Below are 25,759 nucleotides of genomic sequence, written 5' to 3' on the forward strand. Positions count from 1 at the left end.
AGTTTATTCTTAAATATGCTATAACAGCACGATCTTGTTGCCAAAAGACAGTGGGATTTCTACACATTATGATACTTAGTAAGAAAGCAAACTTAAAGAACGGGAGTGGCAGTTTCTTCCTGGAATTATATCTTACATAGAATGTAATAATTTCAGCATTCCACAACCCATGTTTATCAGCAAACAGGTCATTCACACTGCCAAACAGGCAGGAAGTTTCATTATCAAATAAATTTGTACAGAAGTTCAACTGGAAGAGCAATAATGTTCCAAGATCAATTCATTTATGTGACTGCCCTCACAATCAGATACACTATACAAATTATCTTATTCTTTCATTTACTAATGTCAATCACATGTTATGAGAGAATAAACACACAAAATAAACTGAAAGATTATGTGGGGAGGACGGGGCAAGGCACAAGCTTCTTTGCTTGGCTTACTCTACAATCTACTAACAAATGTTTGTAAACTTCTACCAGACTACACAGTGTAACATCTTAAAATTTTCTGCAATGATAAACCAAAGCAAATTCCAGCAACGTAAAACAGCTGATTAACATGGTTACGTGATCCAACACATACCGGACCACTGATGCCAGTTGCTGCACAAAAATGTCAGTCAGCTGTTTAATTATCAGGCTGTGTACCACATGAACCCTAATATTTTGTTATACAGCATTTATAAAACATGGTTTTACTGTGCATCAGAGAAAGACATGCTCTTAAGTTTAAACCATTACCTGGGCAATAATTGACGCCACTTTGTTGTGATCGATGTTTACATTGATGCGTTTGTTTTTGAGGTGGTGTGGTGTGTCACGACGATGCAGTCTGTTTGGTCTCGCACCAGCATCCTCCTCATCTTCCACTTCAAAGCCAACATGCTTCTCAGTCTCCTCCTGATCCTCATTTGAATATTCATCAACCTCCATCTCACTAGGCTCTTTCTCTTCACTTCCAGACTCATGGGACTCTGCAGCCACCTGGTTCTCAGGTTCTGGAGAGATTACTACAGCTAATGTCTCACTCAGGACAACCTGGTTAGCTGGCATCTTACTGTTCACCTGCAAAAAGAAATGAAGTTTCTGTCAGTGTGCAGGTAATTCATTAAGTGACAAATTTTATGTCAATCTGACCACACATCATTTCTTCTCAAGTACAAGACAATCTTAGATAAGTGAAAAATTCTGATGAAATATAACCCAATGACTAAAAAAAAAGAAAAATCTTAGATATACTTTCACAAACATACCACTATATTTTACTGTAGAACATATCAGGTTCTGTGAATGTTTCCACTCTAACCTGAACATATTAAATTGTTCCTTCCCTTCTGTCAAAACATATAGGCATTAAATATGCTGTTTTACCCAGATGCCCCATAATTATGTCTCTTCACCAACCAAATAACCCTTAGTTCAAAACTGGCTTCATATGCAGTGTCTCATAATGGAGAAGTCTGCATAGAGCAAGTCTCCTTTGCTTCTACGATTATCTCCATTTGTGTCATACAACTTATTACACTTTCATTTATTAGAAACAATTGTAATAAATAATACAAAACACTGGGTAAATAAAAATACACAATACCAACATTAACACTGAAGACTATATATTTAATTGGTTCTCAACCATCACCACGAACTGCATATTCATTAACTGCCTATCTCCTGGCATGCCATATTTTATAGCACATGAGCATTTCCAAAGCTAGTGTTCAGCTTCAAGACTCAATTTCTTTTGTTAAGCAAAAGCTAAAGTAAATTACTGAGTTTCTGACATCATCCTGTTTCTTTATTTAAAACAACATTTTGGAGATTGCACTCTGTCTCCATCCTCAGGTAACAGCCTACTCAACTGGTCCCAACCAATAGAACTAGTCCCTAGCTACAGTTATGCGCCATGCCTGGCACATGTTAAGTCATTATACCTCCTTTGTATTGTCTGCATCTTTCAGTGTTGGCTCCACACAAGAATTCTGATCACTTGGAGGGGGTTGTGTTTCCATCTCAGAGGTCTGCTTCTCTTGTTTCTCTGGTTGGGGCTGAACTTTACCAGTTTCCTGTAAACAAAACTAAGACTGTAAGTGGCACCAAGCATGTTAAACTCAACATAAAATACACCATTATTGATTATACAGTACTGTCCAGTATAAAGTAGCTTGAAAAGTGACAGCACTTACACAGATGATATGTACCTTGCTACATGTCACAAAGAGCTGCCAGTTTCTTTGTGCCAGATATTTGCTGAAGTACCTGTCATCTGTCAGGATACATCAACCCCTTCAGCAATATTCCACACTCCACCCCAAAAAAGTTGTGATTCACTAGACCCTACAATGCTTTTTGGTTCAGTAATGGAGCGTTATATTCCAGATTCTTCCAGACTGACTGATGGCTTTTACACATACTTATGTTTCCCACAAGACAGCAGTAACATATGGAATCACTATGACAGTTATATGGATGCAATTACAATGTTGTGTCATATGTAAGACACACAAATTGTATTTGGAGTCATTAATGGAGGCTTAGTCTGCAAACAGTTATGTTTGTATGTCTGTAAAGTCTACACAAACTTCTGATGTGGCCCTTGCACTGTGAAATTGAGGTTCACAGTACTCTGAGCATTACAAAATATTTGTTTCAACATCCTTCTCTTGGTAATATCATACAATTATGTTGTACTAGTAAATTCTGTATGACATATTTTCTTACCTTTCAGCCCTCCATATCCTTTCCCTGCAGCAACTTCTAACAGAAAACATTTCCCATGATCCCATATTAAAAATCTACAAGATCAACCAATGACCTAAATTGTACCTTTAATGTGATGGTTTTCATCTTCTGTATATCATCTACGAGCTTTTTCACAATAAAAAAAACCCCTAAGTGAATAAAATATTCAGGATGCTTTATTCTGGCACACAATGTCTTGTCCATGTTTATATGTAATGTCCATTAAAAAAATTACAAAGAGAATTAAAATATTCAGGATGCTTTATATTTCTGGACACTTTATTCGGACACACAATATATATATATATCTTTGCCATTTATTATATTTCTTAACACTGTATCTTAGAACTTGTTATAATGACAGAAACTCTGTTCATCACTCTCTACACACATCTAACTAGAAAGCACGGAACTGAGCGGTCCCAAAATTGCGTCTTATAATTATTTTTGCAACAAGAGGATAATGCTAATGACAGATTATTTTATAAATTTATTAACTGAAAGCGTTCAAGTTCTCAGTAATGTTCAACATCTTGAATGTCCCTGCTGCTTTCACAGTAATTCACTTACCGATCGATCTGTAGTGGCCTTTCCATCAGGAGACTTTCCTTTCCCAAATAATTTATGTGCTTTTGCCTTCAGCTCCTTGGGATGTGGTGTATTTTGCCGAACAAATGGAGTCTGAGAACAAAATAATGCAATCAGTTGTATAAAGCAAACATATACGTGGGGCAATCCAAAAGTTTCCAAAATTTGAATTTTGCGCGTGAATGGTTATGAGTACATCGAAATACCGCTAAGTGTCTCCTCACACATCCTTCTTGCATCAGTGTGGCAAGCAGCGTCGAGTTGAGTGGTTGGGTTTATTGTTGGTGAACGTATTTTCATTGTTGTGTTTCCGTGAGTTTGTAGTTTTGCGATGGCTGACCTGAGAGAGCAGCGTGTCTGTATAAAGTTTTGTTTCAAACTTGGGAAAACCGCTGCAGAAACGCACCAAATGTTGAAGCAAGCTTTTGGTGACAACAGTTTAGGCCAGACACAAACTTACAACTGGTATAAGCGTTTTAAAAATGGTAGAACACTGACTGATGACGATTGTTCGGGACACCCGCCAATGGGAAAAACACCAGAAAATGTCGCGAAAGTTAGGGATCTGACTCTGCAAGATCATAGACTGACCACCCGAGACCTCTGCAACACCTTGGGACTAAGTTATGGTACATGTCAACGAATTTTGTCAGAGGACCTGAACATGAGGATTGTGGCAAAGTTTGTGCCACGACTGCTGCAAAATGAGCAGAAGCAGCATTGCTTGGAAGTCTGCAGGGAACTTCAAGAGGATCCAAACTTTCTTTCGAAGGTTGTCACTGGTGACGAAAGTTGAGTTTATGGCTACGACCCTGAAAGTAAGCAGCAATTGTTGCAATGGAAGAGCCCTTCTTCACCTCGGCCGAAAAATGCTCAACAAGTCAAGAGCAACATTAAGTCCATGTTGATCTGTTTTTTTATATTGACAGGATTGTTCATAAGGCGTTCATCCCTCCTGGTCAGGCAGTCAATAAAGAGTTCTATCGCAATGTTCTACGGCGTTTGAGGGAGGACATGAGGAGAAAACGTTCAGAGAAGTGGCGCACGAATGACTGGGTACTCCACCATGACAACGCACAACCGCATATGGCTTACATTGTGCAGGAATTTTTGGCTAAAAACAAGATGTCAGTTGTTCCCCACCCACCATAATTGTCAGACTTAGCTCCATGTGACTTATTTCTCTTCCCCAAGATGAAAATCAAGTTGAAGGGGCAAAGATTTGATAAAGTTGAGGAAATTCAAGCGGAAACGCAGACGGTACTAAACACCCTAACAAAGAAAGACTTCCAGGATGCATCTGAAAAGCGGCAGAAATGCTGGGATCGGTGTACGTGCTTCCAAGGGGACTACTTTGAAGGTGATGGTGCAGAATAAGATCTAGGTAAGATGTAATAGTTTTTATTAATATATTTCAGGAACTTTTGGATTGAACCACGTATATTGTCATGTGTTGGGTATATAACGTGACAAATAACTTCACGCCATATTGGATATAGCAAATTTTATTTCACATTCGCTCTTACAATCACACAATTTACAGATTCACAACTACTGCTACCTGCAGTATTACAAATACTAGACTGCATACTCTTCCCTGGCCTACTCGTAACTAACTTCGGCGGCTGCCACATTTCAACTCCTTCGTAGGCTGCTACACTTTTAACTGTCTTTGTAGGCAGTGTAGGTCTCTTATAAACCCTCAGCCCGACAACGGGAAAACACCTCGCTTCCTTGTTGCCTAGTCACCGTGTGCCGATAGCCTAGCAAAGCTGTTGGGAGTTGTTTATGGCTATGTAGTAACTGCAGCGTCCCATGTTACATCACCGCTGGCGTCATTTGTGCCACCCAGTATAAAGAACATTCACTGTACCTGGCTGCAGTAATCACTGAAGACTTTTTTGGGGGTTAAGAAATGTCACTGACCACCAACTGTCATTTATGTAACAATTTTCCTCTTTGTTTGCCTAGCCATCTAGGATAGAGGGCCTACCATTTATTTTGTAGCTGATCTCCATTGCTTTTAAGCATGTCACTGTATAATGGTAACAAGTATGACTTGCATTCAGGACGTATCAAATTCAAGCCCTGGCCAGACACTGGACATCTTGACAGAGGTTTTCTTGGGTTCTTTCTCAGGCTCCTCAGCCAAATGTTAAGTTAATATCTCACAACAGATCAAGAATGCTTCCTCTAAAACCTTATGATTACCAGGAACATGGCCTAGACCTGAAAGGGGGACTTTGGAGACAATGTACACACTTGGAGATGAAAATATCTCTCATCTTTGCCCTTTCCAGTGCTAGGCCTACTGAGACCTGTCACAGCTATTAGAAGCAATGGCATCCCTGTATTAGGCCTTGGAGGCCCATAGGGTTGTGAGATGTTGAGGTTCCCACATTTTCTAGACAATCGGCTCATAGATGGTGGCAAGGTTGTCAGCCCTATGTGCCAGCTGCCCTCTACACTCAAGAACATTCCAAGAATATCCATGGTTCTCATTTCTGTTAGAGGCTGAGTTGACCCCAGGGCCATAGTGTGGCCAGAAGGATTATGTCAATTGAAAAAATCCAATGATCTCATCAGGACTTGAACCTGCAACCTTCAAGTTTGTAGCACATATGTATGTAAGGGGTGGGCCATAAAATCTGGCCCCTGCACTGCAACCTTCAATGATCTCTTGTGTTTCCCCTTTGATTAGCCCTTTATTAATCTTACACTTTTAGTAAAGTGTAGAACCCTGCTTATGGGGGCATCATAAAAGTCACCTGGTTCCATAAAAAAACTGACACAAGTTATGAAATCTTAAATAAGCTATGGCCTCACAATCACACAGGATCTGTGTGGCTGATTTGTTTTATTGTAGGCACCTTTCACAGGTTGGGTTATCTCTCAGTCCCAACTTGAAAAGGTGTTCTTTTAGTTGGCAGTGTCTAGTAGGTAATCCTACCACCCATCTTAGTTGATCTCTGTTTAATCTCAACAGATCCTTCGTTCTTCTGGCAGAGGGTCCTGGTATGAAACTCTTTGCCTGTTTGAGTCCAATTATGGATTCCCAGTATTTTCATGATTTCTATCAGTCAAGTCCCTGATCACTTTCTTGGAAACTCCAATTGAGATGCCGCAAGCTGGTTCAGATCCTATGAATGGATGTTCAGATCCTGTTTTTGCCAGCTGATCTGCGGTTTCATTCCCTCCAATACCCTCATGACTGGGCACCCATATCAGTTGTACTGTTATGTCTGGCCAGTTGTACTGTTATTTCTGGCCAGTTGTACGAGGGATTGGTGGCAGTCCCAAACCAATTTTGAAGTGATTTAGTGTGTACCAAGTGCTTTAATTGCAGCTTGACTGCCTGATAGGACATTAATGTTCCTATTTCTATAGTTCCTATCTAAATTCTCAACTGCACATGCCTTAATGGCATACACCTCTGCCTGGAATGCTGTTGCGTACTGACCAAGGCTGAAGGTATACTTCACCTCGTTCCATCACAATATGTGCCAGCTCCAGTGCCTTTATTTGTCTTGGAGCCATCTGTATACCAGATTAGTCCCCCCTTTCTATCAGGTTGAAACCCCTCTTTCCATTCACTTCTATCAGGAAATCTGATCATGAAGGGGCTATCATAAACATGTTTCGGTAGCCTTTTATCAGATCCCATCTGTAGGATGGGTTCCTTTTTCATGTCCCGAGTCATGTATGCATGTCCAAAACCTTCAGATTTAGGTCTCCATTGATCATTGCCACGTAATCTGTAATTTCCTAACTTGGCCTCTGCGTCCATCTGCAAATGCAGTGGGGGGAGTCCTAGTAGGATTTTCATTGCAGCTGTTGGAGCTGTCCTCATTGCTCCCATAATTCCCAAGCAGGCCGTCCTTTGCAGTTTGCTAAGTTCTGCCTGACTTGTTTTGAGTTTGACTGTAGGCCACCATAGGTGATTATGGGTCTTACCGCTGCAGTGTATATCCAATATACCACCCTTGGTGTCAGTCCCCATGTCTTCCCAAACATGCCTCTGCATGTCCAGAAGGCTTTATAGGCCTTATTAATAGCCTTGTCCAGCTGTTTCTTCCATGTCAGTCCCTTGTCTAATGTTATTCAAAGGTACTTGACTTCATTGGATAGCCAGATCTTTTTACTGAAGAGGACTGGTTCTCTGAGCCCCTTTATATCCCTCTTCCTAGTAACAGGTACAATCGCCATTTTGTTTGGATTGATAGACAAGTCTGTCCTTTCGCACCACTGTTGAACTGTATACAGGGCTGTTTGTAAGACCTCTGATACAGTGTGTGGGAATTTCCCATTAATCAGGATTGCTATATCATCAGCATATCCTACTGTTAAGTGGCCTTTACTGTTGAGCTCCCAAAGAAGAACATTCAGGACCAGGCTCAACAGGAGAGGGGAAAGAATGCCCACCCTGCGGACACTCCCTCTCTGAAGACGCTCTCAGGATCTCTCCAGACAATGTAGCACTTATATTTCTGCATTTCAACATGGCACAGATCCATCTGCATATTGCGGGCTCAATGCCATGCCTTTCAGCAGCCTGTTTCATTGTGTCAAAGGCTTCCTCTACATCAAGGAATGCTCCAAGAGCAATATCCTTGTGTTCAGTAGCATTCTATATGTGTGTTACTACATTATGCAATGCAGTTTCTGTAGATTTACCTATTTGGTAAGCATGTTGGTTTCAGTGCAGAGGATGAACTTCCAATGCACCATCCCTAATATGTCTATCTACCACTTTCTCCATCGTTTTCAAAAGGAAAGAACACAGGCTAATAGGACGACTTGTAGCATAGCGCCTCAACCAATTATACTACCGCATAACCTTTCACAGCTATTACAAAATAGAATCCTGCATTCATTTCAGTGGGTTTCCCCTTTTTCCCTTAGGTTGATATTTTACAATTCCCTTCTGTCAGAACTCATTCTAAAAACACGTTCCATACTGTTCTATAAATACTAGCATCTGTGAAATTGTATTTCACTTCGTTATTTCTTCATTTCTTTCATTATCTGAAACGGCATCATAAAATGCATCTCTGCTGATATCAAACTTCTCTCATCAGTACCTCTTATCATATGTGATTCACTGCTATAAGATAAGGTCCATCTAACAAAAGTATTATAAATTTATATTCCTGTGTGTCTAAGAACTAATGATTCAGGTAATGTATGATTCATAATTCCTAGTATTTTGACAACATTTAAAATTTATATTTTCAAATAATATTCTCCTTCACAGGATATAATACATGGCTTTCAATTTATGATGCAGTGAACATGCCTGGAAAGCGGTTACTCAGCTGGGTTTATCAGGGATCTGACAGGCTTATGGTAGAATTATATAATAAAATTCCTGTATATTCCAAATAATTAAGAGTATTAATTTGTTTCAATCCTGCCACTTACTTCTTGCTTCTAATTGGTTTTATTCAAATGCCTATACTAAGCGTGCGCACACACACTACATCAATCCTCAGAAAGTTAAATAAATACTGTATCATACTATATTACGCAAAACATCAAATATAGTTAAGAATGTCACTGATGACATGGAACGTAAATTGCATTATCATATTTCTTTTGAGCAGGATGATCTGATATTAATCTTGTCCCACGTGTTTTCTATTTTGTTCACTGGTTTCATAATACTCTATCAGATGCTAGTCACCTTATGGGCAGTTCACTGAAAGGTTAATATTGGTCAGTGAGGTTTTGTAATATGTTCGCGAAAGATGGCTACAATAACTGTATCTCCATGATCAGTTTCCGGACAACTCTAAAATTTGAGACAACCCATGATTTGCAATTATCATGATCTGATTACTCAGAGGACTTAACATTCTGGAAGCACAAAGTACTGTGACATATTTGCACTATGCAGGATACCTCCTCCCCCGCCAGCGGTGACATAACAGCATCAGAGTGCTGCTGCTGCTATGGTAACAGGCCCGTCAACACTCCGCCCCCCTCCACCATGGTGGAGCACACCACAGCACTTCCCACTGGGACGTAACATGGGACAACGCTGGTAACACGAGGCAACAGTGAACGGTATAAAAAGCCGGCTGAGCAGTATGTGAAGAGAGTGCGTGATCAGGAGTGACACAGTGCGGACTGTGAAGTTGCCGAGTCAGTTTCAATCTAGCAGTCGCCGAGTCGAATTGTATTGAGTGAATGTCAGTGACTCCAGCAGGAGAAGTAATTGTGAAACTCTGAATTGTGTAATTGTAAGAGTTAATGTGCAATAAATTCGCTATATCCAATATGACGTGAAGTTATTTGTCGCATGACATACATACCCAACACTGTAATGTACGTTCGTCGTTGTTTACGTTCGCGTATGTGAGGATGGTGATTCACACGCGAACTCAGGATGTTAAGGAACGTGTCACCACGTCTTAGAACATGGAGGGTAATGTGTATTTGCTGCCACCACTTGATGATTACTGCACCAAGACAGAGTGCGATGTTATTGCACTACTCCAACAGGTGAGATGCGCTGGCCAGCTGCGATGTTGAACTCTGCCTGCTGAAGTTGTATAGCGTGTTGTGAACCAAAGCATTGGGTGTGCAGGTAAGCAAGACCCCTTGAGGACTTGGATGCGTAAAATCGGGTAGAGAACGCGAACTTGTGAAGTGAAATCAAACACTTTACTTGATCAAGACATGAAGACAAATTACAAAGCAGGAATCAAACCCCTGACTCTCGAGAGCGGTACGCTCTCCGACGTAAGTACTGTTATATCTTTATATCATATCCCCGAATGCTTACAATGCCAGCCTTTATATACTACAGTCTTCGGGCGTGGCAAAATCATGTGACTTTAAGGCGTCTATTTCCTTATATGGCAAGCTCGGTCCCCAGATACTCAAGCTAATTCCTAGAATCATAACATCAGTCTCAGTGCCGTGTGCAAATAATATGACTTCATTTCAAAGTTGCAACACATTTGTTTATAGTAGGGTTAATTATGCATCTTTTTATGCTATCGTTGCAGAGTACCTTACAATGTTCCATGCCCTATTAATGCAATAATATACTATCAAATCTCATAAAATTCGATATGTGGTGATGTCATTTAACAAACTAGCATTATCACATTACATCATCATCATCAGTAATCTGTCAAGACGACAGGTCCACAGTCTCTTCCAAAACAATTCCTCCATTTAATGTGATCTAGAGCTTTCTCCTTCAAATGACAGTATCCTCTTCTGTCCCCAAGGTCATCCAGCATCTTCTTACGTCTTCTTCCTCGTCTTCTTGTCACTTCTATCTGTCCCTCTATCTTTCCTTCGATAACTTCTTTTAGAAGGCAGTTTCTGCATAAAACATGACCCATCCAATTAGCCTTCCGTTTTCTTATTTCGTGTAGGATATTCCTCTGCTCACTGACTCTAATTAACACTTCTTCATTTCTCACATAATCGGTCCAACTGATCTTCTCCATCCTTCTCCAACACCACATTTCAAAACTTTCCACATGTTTCTGATCTACTGCCCTAAGTGTCCATGTTTCAGCCCCATACAGAGCTATGCTCCAAATGTAGCATTTCACTAGTTTCTTCCTCAAATTTAAGTCCAATTTGCTGGTAAAAAGATTCTTCTTCTTGCTAAATGCAGCTTTTGCCATGGCAATCCTGGATTTAATTTCACAAGTACACCTTCCATCATCTGTTAACAAGCTACCCAAATATTTAAAACATTTCACATTCTCCACTTGTTTTTGGTCTATCTTTATTGTGACTGGGGTTGGTTGTCTCGAAATTTTCATTACTTTTGTTTTCTCCACATTCATTTCCATGCCATAGCACCTTCCAATTTCAATTAGTCTATCAATCATGCCCTGTAGCACAGTTTCTTCCTTAGCCATTAACACAAGGTCATCTGCATATTTCACAGTTTGAATAATTTGCCCTCCTACTTTGAAGTCACCGAGCCCATCCAGAGCTTCCTTGGTAAGGCATTCGCTGTACAAGTTGAACAGAATTGGTGATAAACAGCATCCTTGTCGAACTCCTCTTCCAATCTGCACACTTCCTGTCTCCCCCCTGTCCAGTCGTACTCTAACTTTCTGATCCATGTACAATTTGCTAATCAATCTTCTTTCACGCCAATCGATACCTGTTTCTTTTAGGATCTGCATTAATTTGGTCCAGTTTACCCGGTCAAATGCCTTCTGCCAGTCTATGAAGCAAACACACAGTTCTTCATCTATCTCCAAAGTTCATTCCACTATAATTCTCATCATCCCAATTGCATCCCTGGTTCCTTTTCCTCTTCTAAATCCAAACTGATCTTCTCCAAGTACATCCTCTATTTTCCTTTCAATTCTTCTTTTAAGTATCTTTGCTATTATCTTTGCTGTATGTGCAATAAGGTTTATTGTGCGATGGTCGCTGCATTTTGTAGCTTCTGTTTTTTTTTTCTTTAAGGCAATCACTGTAACTTCTGTAAAGTCCTTGGGCACTCTCCACTTTCATATATGGTGTTCATTAGTTTTATCAGTGTTTTCAAACCACCTTCTCCCAGTAACTTGAGCACATCTCCAGGTACATCATCATCTCCTGTAGCCTTTTCCTTCCTCATTTCCTTGATAGCTTTTTCCACCTCACTTTGTAAAATATATGGTCCTTTCCCGTCTGTATCTACTTCTTCTTCCGGTTCAACTTCTAAGGTTTCTGGCCGATTTGGTCGATCATATAGTACCACATTACAACACATGACAATTTGGTATCAGAATTGGTTTACGAATTTAAACACACCTTGACGAATAGCTGAATTTACGAGTACATTGAGTCTTATCCTGCAAAAAAAAAATTGACTCACAGCAGATGATGGAGATGGAAAAATTGTTCGAACGCCTACTGGCAAAAATGGACACCAACCAAGAAAAGGCAGAGATGGGCCACAAGGAATTGCTGGCCAGATTTGGAGACTGACAGACAGGCTGACCGAAGAGAACTGAAGGAAATGATGATGAAAATGGACACCAGCCACAAGGAGATGGTGGCCGAAACCAAACCAGAATGAGACATGGAGACTAAGGCCTGCTGAGAAACTACGAAGGCGAATCTAAAAGAAGAAGGGATGATGGCCTGCCAAGAGATGGAGGCATGTCTAGAAGAAGAAGAGCTGACCTCAGTGGACAGGAAACCTGAGGAGGCCCAACAACGTGAAGTCCCTGTAGAAGACGCCGAAGTAATGCCGGTCGGAGAACCAAAGAAGAAAAGACGTAGGGACCAAAACCAGTGAAAAATGAATGAACGGACCCAGTATAAGGATGGGTGCCGAGGAAGATTGGTTGTGGCCCTGCAGAGGGACAAGCCACCGTGCAAAAGTGGCATAGCAGAAGAAAACTGGCAGGAAGGTGTCCTGCTGTGCAACAGTGGCACGGCGCAAAAGAAACATCTTCAGGAAATCTACAACCCAAGGAAAATGTGGACCGCAGCACAAATTTGCTGCAGACAGAAATATGACTAGCCATGCAGGTGTGACACGGCACAAGGGAGATTTCATAAAGAAATATTCAACCAGGATCAATGCTGAACAAGAAACCTGGAAAGGAAGAACGGGAATAAAGAACATAGGCAGCAGACAGCCGCTATGCCAGAAGAAAAAGGTGCCAACCAAGGACGTCATCAGAGGGTGCAGATCAGGACAGCGATCGCACCTAGGAGGGAGAAGAAGTCACAAGACCATCTACAAGATTGTCAGCGTGAAGATCGGAAAGCGAATAGTCAGATCTTCTGTTGGCCTATGACAAGACAAGGATTGGACCTTGTGGAGGGGTCGTACCCCTCCAAAACGGAAAAACATATACTTCAAGCAGAGGAGGAGCCGGTAACGTACAAGTACTGGCCTCCCCAGCGAGAATGAATGTGCAATGGATGAAAGTGATGAGTGAATGTGAAACGACAGGATCGACAAATGCTGGACCATGGAATTGTTCGGGACGAACAATCTTAAGAAGGGAGTGGATGTAACAGCCAGAGAATAGTCACTGCAAGAGGAGTAGCTGGACAAAAAGAAGATGCTGAAAGAACAGCCTTCAAAGAAAAGGAATGGGGATGCACTGTTAGGCTATTCAGGATGAACAACCTTAAGGAGGGAGCAGTGTGACGTATTTGCGCTACACAGGATACCTCCTCCCCTGCCAGCAGTGATGTAACAGCATCGGAGCGCCGCCGCTGCTACGGTAACAGACCAGTCAACACTCCGCCCCCCTCCCCCACAGTGATGTAACAGCACTAACCACTGTGACGTAACAGGGGAAAACACTGGTAACATGAGGCAACAGTGAACGGTATAGAAAGCCGGCTGAGCAGTATGTGAAGAGAGCGTATGATCAGGAGTGACACAGTGCGGATCATGAAATCGCCAAGTCTGTTTCAATCTAGCAGTTGCCAAGTGAATGGCAGTGACTCCAGCAGGAGAAGTAATTGTGAAACTGCAGATGGCAGTAGTGGTGAAACTGTGAATTGTGTAATTGTAAGAGCGAATGAGCAATAAATTCACTATATCCAATATGGCGTGAAGTTATTTGTCGCATGACATACATACCCAACACGTGACAGTGTTATAATGTATACATACTTTTTTGATACTTCTGAGTTTTTCATTATATTTTAACATGGTACAAACGTGAATATTCTACATAATATTTTACTCACTAAGAAGTATTACTACTGAAGTTACTACAACAGACTTCATGGTACACAGTCCTTTTTGGGGAAGCTAATAGTTATTAAGATAGTTATGAAAGACCCTGCCTTTTATGGAATCCAAAAGCGTATTACCATGTTCACAAAAGCCTACCAGTAACCCCTATCTCACAATAGACAAATCCAGTGCACACTGTCAGTCCCTGCATCATTAAGGATCATTTTCATATTATTTTAATATACTTTAAAGGCATTACTGTTAAATGTTGCTGTACCAGTGCTGAAAAGGGAGCAAACTCCTGAATGGCCTAACAGCCTCCGTTATAGAGACATTTTCTGTGCTCTCGTTATCTCTGAATTTCCTTACCTCCAGGCATGGGTTTTCTATCCTGGAAAATATATCAAAAGCCTGTCAATCATTTCAGCTCCGTTTTCTATTATCATAGTAACAACTGGCATGTACAGAGATGAAATATTACATTAATATCCAAATTTTGGCTATCACGTGAATACTGAGCAGCATACAAATTACAATTCTGTTCATGAAGAATGAAATGTGTAAACTAACTCAGTAAGCCGAGCAAATGTTCGTTATTACCAGAATCAATTCTCAGCAGGGACAGGAATTATTTCTCTTTGCCTCTATGTCTATGGCCATGGCTGAGGCACCCATTACACCTCCTATCCTATGAGTATGGCAGGGCCTTTCTCTGAAGGCAAAGCAGTCAGAGCAAGAAACTGACTCCACCATAATCCAGTGCAAAGATTAGAATGGATGGAGTTTTCTTCCAGGAGGTCTGGTAACTGAGGCATACTCTTAATATTAAACACCCCAGGCAGTTTGTCAAACAAATAATGCTAGATTTTCTAGGATTTGAGGTTTTCACAGCAATGGTTATGAAGAGTTCAATCTTCTTGGATAAAACTCAATGTAGTTTGCTCTGCTTGCTGCCTGCTTCATGCCGGATTCTTGCTTGGCTTATTCTTCAACCCTGAAGATGGAAGTGACATGCTCCTCCGAAACATCAGTTCACTTTCAACAGACTCCACAGTGTTATATCCCAGAAGAAATATGTCTTCAATATAAGATTCTGATTATCATGAACTCCATATAACTTCACAGTCTTGTACATGGAGAGAGTCAAGTTTAACTGACAGACTCCACAGAGCTGAGTATTCCTTGAGAAGCTGCCAGTTGCTCAGCCCAGAGACAAGTTAACACATTTTAAAAGTGAAAGGTTTAGTAATATATGTACAAAAATTCCTGTTATAGTATGGCTGCTGCAGGAAGGTGGACGACAGCATGAAATGCAAAACAGAAATGCAGGTGGTGCAGTATGGAGGGCATTGTGCTTTGACATGGTTTGCATGGTCAGATGTCATGTGTCAATGCACTAATATAGAGTGGAAGCACTGAGAACATTAGCTGTTAAATGGTCATTAAGTTTGTACAAACTGACACTAGCAGAAGATCTCATTCAATAAATGGCACTTCTAGCACATGACATTCAAGTAATAACTGTAACTAAACAGTTTGGTTATGTTTATTATTTCCTGTACAAGTTCTGACTTCAGCATAAGTCTTATCATGGTTGAAACTTATACACTATGGCTTATTTCAATATACAATTTTCTTTCAAGGTAATTCACACAGTATCGTACACAAAGTAATTTACGTTATAAAAGACTCACTATCTTCCGTCCGCAATTCATGTAACAGTGTACTGAAAGCTCCCATCTGATGTCTTTCTATCCAGTGACATGACCACCATCTCTTTCTCATCTTAGCAAGTAATTTAACGAAATAAAATGCAACCATCCCACAAATAACTGCAACACCACCTCTCAGGCACAGATCTTAAATAAGTGAACCTCTTTGCATGCTGCTTCTAGAACCAGGTTCTCATCTGATTTTAACACACAACAACATCTGGCAAATACCATGAGAACTACAACTGTGTACAATGAGCTTTAGATCATCTGCATATCATGTTGTCATCTGCCTTCCCAAGCAGTCATATCGTACATACCTCCTTGTTCTGATCTTCATCCACGTCATCAGTAAACTTGACAGAATGTGTCCTTGAGGCCTCCTTTTCCTCCCAGTCATCTTCGTCGCTTTCCTGCTGACCATCTGGCGATGAGACAGAAGCTATGTTAGCTTCACCATCACTTGCCTCGTTAAGATCTTCGCCACTAAACTTACTATCACAACGATATAACCGCCCATCATAAAAAGCGTCTAAAACAGAAGAGAGAAAGAGCAAGGAACACAAACATGACCAAGCCTTGCAAAGGGAAAATAAAAGCATTCACAACAAAACATATACAACATGCAAAGCAGTTTGGTTGAAGCAACAAAGCTGCTATATTGCAATTCCAGAAAAGTTTTTACCGCACAAATGTTGCATAGCATACTCCTGATTATACAAGCACTTTAATTTTTACCTTTTGCAGTATTTAATTAAAGTTCATAAACCTGTGCATCTTCACACATACAGGAACTTGTGAAACAAGCTTTAATCTCCTTCCCAACTAGCCCAAGATGTGTTAACTATTTGTCCATCCAATGGTGCCTTTCCATTCTGTCCAAGTACATTATGCATTAGGAAGGTCTGTGAAGTAATTTTTACAAGAGATAAAATCAGTGCCCCATCAAATGCAACTTGGGTTGTTTCCTGTCAAAATAATATTCATCACAACTGCAAGTGCCTTCAATCCATGAAACATATTTAATCTAATTACTTGGCTTCAATATAGTCACCAGGAAGGCTGTGACAAAACCAGTAAGAATACAGCAAATATCACAGATTCAGTGCAGCATGCAAATCCCCAGCATAAGAAAATGGAACTCTTGAGAGGGTAATACAAAAACTTAATTCAATGCAAAAGCTTCAAACTAANACTGAAATCAGTTGCCAGATACAGCTAGAGAAGACTGAGAACCCGAGTGTGTGACAGTGATAGTGCTGTATCATGTGTGCTGCTGTTACAGTGAGACTGGTACAATTACTGTNTAATACGAAAACTTAATTCAATGCAAAAGCTTCAAACTAACAAAACAGTTCTTGCATTTAAATTTTTAAAAATAACAAAATAACTATGAGGAACTGTTTACTGCAAGTCTTACATATTTCTGATTATTTTAAGAACTTTTAATGTGACACAAACTCAACAGAGCAAAGTCCTTTCCAAGAGGTTAACAAAGGCTCAGCTGGTCAAGAAAATTCCATCTTTTATAGATCCCAAAGATTCATTGCCCACAAGAACCTCCAATGGTATACAAATGACTTCCAATAATACTAATCACACAGATATCATCATATTCTGATTAAGTGTATGTATGATATGAAACAAAGTCTATAACCTTCTCTGAAATGTCTCCTATCTATATTAGCAGCTTTGTTTCAATCCCTTCATGCAGACAATTACTAGGAAACACAAGTAATCCTTCTCGTGCCAAAAAAATGAGCCAGGTTCTGTAAGGTCTGCTATGATTGTACCTGGCCTTGACCTACAGATTACTGAATCACTGCATGTAAATTGTGTGTTTCAGAGAAAGCATGTCCATGTAAAAATTCTGGTATATGACTTTCAAAACTTTCAGCTATCAATCTAACAGTTGTTACAAAACAGTGCAGCAATTTTTGTGAAGACTGTAGCACCTATCAAGGCATCCACAGCAACTGGACTGCAGACTGAGAATAAACTCCATACTCCTCATACATTCTTGGTTCATTTGTTTCCTGGTCTATTTAACGCAGTGTCATACTTCCAAACCTGTGGGACATCCTCCATTTCTGTATCTTTATCTACTTTGACAGGTGTAAAATTATATGTGATGGAAAACAAAATTTTTGCTTCATGGGGGGTGGAGTCCAACTGGGTCCAATCAGCACGGCAGCCACTGACTGGCCTATTGTAGCCTGCCCCAGGTGATTATGATGATGGAGAATTTGGTGGAATGAAGATTGGCAGGGGAAACCGAAGTACTCAGAGAAAACCCGCCCAAGCCCCATTTTGTCCACCACAAATCCCACTTGACCAGACCAGGGATCGAACCTGGGCCACTGCGGTGCGAAGCCAATGACTAACCACTTGAGCCATGGCATGGCCTCTGATGGAAAAGAAAATATATATCTCATTACATAATGGATTAGTGCATTTTCATTTAAGTTTTGTGATAATTCTTAGAGCGCTGAAGTAAAATATTTTATTCTAAGAATTATGCTGTGCAAAGAAGACTTCATGTGTGCTGCTGTTACAGTGAGACTGGTAAAATTACTGTGCTGAAATAATCCGCTGCCAGGATACAGCTAGAGAAGCCTGAGAACCCGAGTGTGTGACAGTGATAGTGCTGTATCATGTGTGCTGCTGTTACAGTGAACCTGGTAAAATTACTGTGCTGAAATAATCCGCTGCCAGGATACAGCTAGTGAAGACTGAGAAGACTTGATGCGCTCTGGCAATCTGTAGTATGGAAATCAGCAACAAGGTTATAATTCTTATAGTTACGAGTTATGTGTTAAAGTGGTCAAAACCCCTAATGCCAATCCAAACCCCATCTATAGTCACCCACACGTGACACTATAGTTACTATAGGATCCTGATGATGGTGTATAACACACAGAGATATTGGGTTGTCGTCCTGGTTTTTAAGATAACTAAGAAAAACACAATGTTTTGGAAACTGGATCTGTTTCCGTCCTCAGGTGAGGGAAAACACCTATTCTGTTGGGTTCCTTAGATCCAGTTTCCGAAATGTTGTGTTTTTCTTAGCTATCTTAACAACCAGGACGATGGATAAAGTCCAAAAACCCAATATCTCTGTACGTGACACTATATTTATCCTTCTTCTGATTACTTAAAATCAAACCTGATAAATTACAGATTTATATTCCTGCAAACTCATGTTTTTTGGCCCTCTCGGTGCTACATTCCAACAGAACAGCTGCCTGCATAGTATCATGGCAGAAATATCCTAATATTATTACTTTTACTTTTACTGCTACTACTACTACTACTACTACTNTGGAACAGAAATATGCTACTATTATTACTTTTACTTTTACTGCTACTGCTACTACTACTACTTAGCATTCGTTTGTTTGTCACAACTGTTTGCAGAGAGACAGAAAGATGAGAAATTCAACAATGTATAAGCAATTTNTGCTGAAGTAAAATATTTTATTTCAGGAATTATTCTGTGCAAAGAAGACTTCATGTGTGCTGCAGTTACAGTGAGACTGATATAATTACTNACGTGACACTATATTTATCCTTCTTCTGATTACTTAAAATCAAACCTGATAAATTACAGATTTATATTCCTGCAAACTCATGTTTTTTGGCCCTCTCGGTGCTACATTCCAACAGAACAGCTGCCTGCATAGTATCATGGCAGAAATATGCTACTATTATTACTTTTACTTTTACTGCTACTACTACTACTACTACTACTACTACTACTACTACTACTTAGCATTCATTTGTTTGCCACAACTGTTTGCAGAGAGACAGAAAGATGAGAAATTCAACAATGTATAAGCAATTTCTTCACTTATATGAGTGACATAATGCAACCCACAGTTCCTCATTAGGCAGAAAATAAATACCAAACTGCCAGCACACTAATCAGGCCAACACAGACACAACAACCTGGATATGCATGTGGGTTGACACTGATGGAGTTAACCTCAGAACTGGTCATTCATACTCAGTACTAATTTGCTTACGCTCTGTACTTTTATAAGCAACTTCTCATGAGGAGTCCATGCTTCTAAAGACATTCCTACAGTGTATAAAGCGGTGGTAAAAGCTCTGTGCATACAAATAGGTCTTTAGGAGAGAAACCAGTAGTACAAAATGTTACATTGAATGGCATTAATTTATGATGGATAAGGGAAAAAAATGTTGTTCATTGCATGGTGAGTACAAAATTCGGACATTGGGATACGTCAATGTCCAAGATATCCAACAAATCAAGTGACAGTAAACTATTTTGACATGTTAAAATGTCACCTGGTAGTTCATTTATTTGACAACAGATGTACATGGATATTATCATAAAGTCTGCTGTAAATCACTCAGCCCATCCAGTCAGAGGGATAGATGCTAGTCATGCCAACCCATGTGAAACATGTTCAGACTTGTGGTGCAGTTGACAGACCAATAGCCTATACTCATTACAACATCTTTTCAATGTTCCCCAGGAAACTGCCGACCATAATCCCACGGCCCTGCTATTGTATTAACATTCACTTACATTACTTCTTGTTCAAAATGACATATGAACGTAAAAGTAAGGTAAAGGAAAAGCTATCCCTGTAACAGGCCATGGAGGCCCACTGGGTTGTGAGACATCAAGGCTCCCACATTGTCTAGACAAATGCTTCACAGATGGCAGTGAGGTGGTCAGTCTTATGTGCCAGCCACCCTCTGCCCCCAGGAAGATTCCTGGTACTGTTACAGCCTGAATCTACCTCAAGGCCACATTGAGGCTGGAAGGATTAAGTCAATTGCAAAATTCAATGACCTCAACAGGAACTGAACCCGCAACCTTCCAGGTTGTAGCACAGTGCCTCAACTAAGCTATGTGCCCCGATATATGAAACATGCAAAATGAAATGAGTGTTCACGTACAATAAATGTCATCACATAACAGTTTCAAATAGAAAAGACTATTAATATAACTGTAAATATAAATGGACAAATATGGTCATTACTGAACCACCCCCCCCCACATAAAAAAATCCAAGTGTTTGTTTAAGGGGAAGTGGATAGAAATTGCTACACTTGAACATTCCCCTTACATGCCTTTCACAGGACACAAGAATTTAAAGTTTTAACTTGGTCTCTTTCTAGGATGGGAACTTAAACGAGTGAATGTGAACACTTTATGGAGCTACAAGGAATGCAAGCATAATAAAAGAGACAATTTCCAGCACCTGCTGTAATCTGGGTGGGTTTTGCGATTGCAGGCATGAACACACACAGAAAGAGTTAACATAAGAAACTTCCCTTTTTTCTGCTCAGAAAGATAATCAATTTGAGAAAAACTCTCTGATAACCAAAAGAATTTTTTTTACTTAATCTGAAATCTTGTAATCAAGCTTACATTAAAATTCCAAGTACACAAAATGAACAAATGATAAAGGATCAACAACACATAGGAGTTTCTCTCTTCATACTGTGCTGTGTGGACACAAAAGACTAGAGGGTAAAGGCATAGATGAAGCTGATGAGCAGTTCAAATGTGGGGAAAAAATGATAGAGATTGCCTAGAACAAAGTGAGCAGCGCTACGAAGCAAATAAGATGACAGTCTTATACATGAACCATTTAGTTTTGATGAGATACCACGTGCATGGACACCATCTTCAAGTGGCTTGGAAAGCTATCTCCCAAAAGTGTAAGTACAATCAGATACATCTATAGGATTTCTGCTGAACTATATGGTAAATCTCTTTAAGTATCATACCTGAATTTTCATAAAATAAAGGAGAATTCTATATTTATTTCACTGCATGCACTGGTTTCATGACAACTGAAAAGGAGGATGCAAAACGTGAAAATGCCAGGGTTTCATAATTTTGGCAGTCACAGAGGAAATACACAACACTCTTTCATACACAACAAAAGGGTTAAAAACAACAATAATTTACACCTCCTATGTATGGGCAGATGACACACAAGGGCCATTAACTGAGATACTACTTGTTGAACATTTGCAGTCACAGCTCTACACACGCACTTCACAAAGAATATTCTTAGTGATGGGAACAGTGAGGGACAAGGGTGATGGTTTGAGCTCAAATTGTAAAAGACAAGGACATCAGGAAGTTATGTTTAAAAGATATCTCAATACATATACTGAAACAGTTTACATGTCTCAGATGAGTAACATGTCAATGCATGACTCATACCCGTCTTCTACACAGTTCCTTAAATACTCAAATTAATCATGCTGCAGGACATTTCTACCCCCTGTTCTTTCAACCATCATTTCACTGTAGTTCCCATACTGCCATCAGATATAATGCGGCCCTCCACATGTTGCTTCAATTGTTTATAGAGATGAAGCAACATATGCAAATTCATCATAATTAGGACTACAGCACAGTGACTGTTGAAAGACAGGGGCAAGGACTAGAAAACCAAGCATCTGTCTCCAAGACGATTACGCGGAAAAACAGTCCTAGTATATGTAAGCCATACTGATAATTCAACAGACTGATCCAAGACATATGCCTTGTAAATTTACTACCTGATAACGCTTTAGAATTTTGAAAAATAAATTCTTGTTTAGGTCACACATCAAGTGTCTTAGCAGCCTAATAACACGTATCTTAAGGATATGTAAATAATGAGTTGAGCAGATATCATATATACTTGGCAAAAAGTACAAGTTCTGAAGCTCCTCCTTATGCAGTTTTCTCCATCCTCCTGTCTCTTCATCTCTCTTCAATCAAATTTTCTCCTCAGCACCCTGTTCTCAAATAGCCTCGGTCTATTTTCCTCCCTTAATATCAGAGACCAAGTTTCACACCCACACAGAACCACAGGCAAAATTATAGTTCTGTATATGCTGATTTTTACGTTTTTTGACAGCAGACAAGAAGATAAAAGATTCTGGACTGAATGGTAGGATGCATTACCTGAATTCAATCTCCTCTTAATTTCCTCCTGAATCAGGTTTTGATTTGTTATAGTCATTCCCAAATAATTCAACTGGGAAACATTTTCAAACATCTGTTACCTAACTTTATGTCCTGATTATGCACTGCATTTTGGTGATGAGACAGCAACATATACTTAGTTTTCTCAGTGTTTATTTCTAGACAGCTGTACTGTCTCATTGTACTCCCATTTTTTCTCCAATATCTGACGAATACAAAAGATCCGATCAGTAGTTGATCTGTAATGTCGAAACTCACACTGATGATACCCAATAATTTCATCTATATATGGACTTAAACTTGAGAGAAGAATACTGGATAAAATTTTGTATGAAGCTGATAGCAGTGATATCCCACAATAATTACCACAGTCAGTTTTATCACCCTTCTTGTGAACTGGCACAATAACAGCCTCCTTCCACTGATCAGGAAATTTTTCCATATTCCAAATAGAATTAATTAGCTTATGGATCTTAGAAGGTATATTTCACCTCCTGCTTGAATTAGTTGGCCAGAATTTGATTACTACCTGGTAATTTATACTTTTTCTACTTTCCTAAAGCAATTTCAACCTCAGATGGGCTAGGATCAGGTATTAATGGCTCAGCTGTATGTATATCTATCTGCCTAATGTCACTAATCCTATGTACATTCAATAACTGAGAGAAGTAGTTCTTCCACCTATCCAAATGTTGCGGGAATCTGCAAGATCGCCATTCTCATCCTTCACTAAGTTACTTCTAGGTTGATAACCCTTCTTCAAAGTCATTTATTTCTCTATACAGGTCTTTAATATTCTTGTTCTTACTGTTTGTCGCAAAAGAAATAAAAACTGCATGGCTTGAGTCTGCAAGCAGACCACATCTGTGGTCTAGTGGTCAGAGTTCCTGGCTACAAATCCAGAGGTCCCGGGTTCGATTCCGGGCGCTACCATATTTTCTGAGAAGTAGTGGGTCTGGTACGGGGTCCACTCGGCCTCGTGAGGATAACTGAGTAGCTAATTGAAGGAACTAGCAGCTCTGGTCTAGAAAACAGCAATTAATAGCCATGGGGATTCACTGTGCTGCCCATGCGACAACCTCTATCCACTAAAGTTGGCACTAACTTACCCGACTAGTGGCAGTCGCTCAGTTGGTCTGTTTGTTTCAAGCTCATAAATTTTGTCTTCCATAGAAAATACCCACATAAAAATAAAAATCAACATGTATACATATCCAGCATTTACTTGTGAGAGTATATATGAAATCATCATAACCATCTCCCACCCCCAAAACTGAAACAATTTAAACAATTAAGTGTGTGAACTTAAAGATATCAAACAGAAAGGACGTCACATTAATTCCTTTAAGATCCAAGCGAAAGCAAGATGTCATTAATGTGCATGAGAGAGAGAAAAAAAAAAAAAGAACAGCCAGTATCATGCAGTATACATTCCATCAAGAATTCATGAAGCACTTAAAAGCCATACAGCCAATGCAGTGTGCATGCTTTTACTAGGCATTAAGGCATTAACATACAAACCCCAAGGCAGTTTATCACCTAAACTGGGCTATAGTAATCCCTGCCCAATCAAGATTATATTCCTCATTTCACAAGGCTGTGACAATCCAGCAATTGGTAGGGATTGAGGATTATGATAAGATCGGGGTTTTAGGGCAGACCTACAAAGTGGGTTAAATGTAAGTATCCTATATTTTAACCTTTAGGATGCTGAGTCCATTATGTAGCAACACAGCATCCTTGCTAATCCTACAAGAGGTATGAATTTAGAAACTATTTTTCCAAATACACTCACCTCTCGATTATCCGGGATAATGGTGGGGATGGAAATCACGATTAATAGAAAACCCGGTTAAAACAAATTTTATTAGAAGTAGTACTGTAATACTGTACCTTCATAATTACTATAGGCCTACCTGTATTTAAATTTATTCAACCTCATTTTTATGTCATCTCATGGCCTATTTAATACTTTTTTTACATTACACTGGAGTATGAATTAATTATTTCAATCATAGTGTTCAACAACATCCAACACTTTTTACGAATATTCACACTTAACACCTAAAATATTAATATTGTCATTTGCTTTTTCGCAGCATTTTCCTTTTTATGGATATCCGTACAAAGCCTACGTAATATTAGCTTGTCACTTAATAGACTGTTCGCTTCACTCTCAAGATAGCCTAGTAAGGATTCCAAATGATTAAGAGCAGCACCATATGATATTTTCTTACTAGCAGCACTGTCCACTTCTCCCTCATTTTCACTTTCTTCCCGCTCTTCTGGCTGCACCCCCACTGAACTTACGGTTTCGTCACTGCTTAACATTTCAAAGCCCGGCTCACACAAGTTTCTGTTGAATACTTAACACAACACGCTTCCTTTTACACCCTGACATTTTGCTAACACACTTGAAGATCGATACAAAGAGACTAATTGGGGTGGTGTATCTGTCCTTGAAACTTTCCACAAATCCTTGCATTCTTTCACCCCTACCCTAGAACATTGTGTTAGCATAACGGGAGCAGAAAATGCAGAGCTCGGTTCACACGAAACTAGTGTTACAACTCACCATGTGAAACAAAAGTGAATGAATATTAAACAACATATAAGCCTCAAAAAAAGCCCCGGTAGCACTGGTTAAGCCGCAAACCAGTTTATCCACCACCGGATAATCGAGAGTTGAGTGTACATTCAAAATTGCTGGTATATACTTCCACCTACCATGACAATGATTAAATTCATGCGAGATTTCTCTGCTGCCTCTGCATGTCATCTGCAGAATTCAGAAACTGCTTATCTAGCCGCGTGGTTACTCTGCACTATGTACTGTCTACTCATGGTCATCATGGGGATAGTGCAAATGACATCCACAAATGTTCCAAAACCATTTTCATAATATGAGAGTGAGTATATATTAAATTAATTTGTACGTGATTTTTCTAGATTTCCATATTTAAGGGGAACAGCAAAAATAAATTAACACAGGAGGTATGGCTGGACACCAATCAGCAGTGAAAGGGTTAAAAAAACATGTTAGTTCAAAGATACCATACAGTAATAATATGAC

The 25,759-nt window shown here is 39.7% G+C and overlaps 1 protein-coding gene across 6 annotated transcripts in view; it reads right to left on the bottom strand.

Moving 5' to 3' along the window:
• LOC111865893 (protein lap4) overlaps positions 1-25,759 on the bottom strand; it is a 221,069-nt gene that overhangs the window by 122,646 nt on the left and 72,664 nt on the right. For 5 of the 6 annotated variants that reach the window (XM_023854326.2, XM_023854323.2, XM_023854327.2 and 2 more), the window contains exons 11-14: positions 16,040-16,251; positions 3,312-3,422; positions 1,934-2,065; positions 744-1,067 (exon numbers count right to left, since the gene is read on the bottom strand). In XM_023854326.2, coding sequence (XP_023710094.1) covers positions 744-1,067; positions 1,934-2,065; positions 3,312-3,422; positions 16,040-16,251 — 779 coding nt within the window. The remainder of the gene's footprint in view (positions 1-743; positions 1,068-1,933; positions 2,066-3,311; positions 3,423-16,039; positions 16,252-25,759) is intronic. The other variant, XM_023854324.2, reaches the window with a different exon arrangement.

Source organism: Cryptotermes secundus, unplaced genomic scaffold (genome assembly GCF_002891405.2).
Source record: "Cryptotermes secundus unplaced genomic scaffold, Csec_1.0 scaffold1670, whole genome shotgun sequence".
NCBI lineage: Eukaryota > Metazoa > Arthropoda > Insecta > Blattodea > Kalotermitidae > Cryptotermes > Cryptotermes secundus.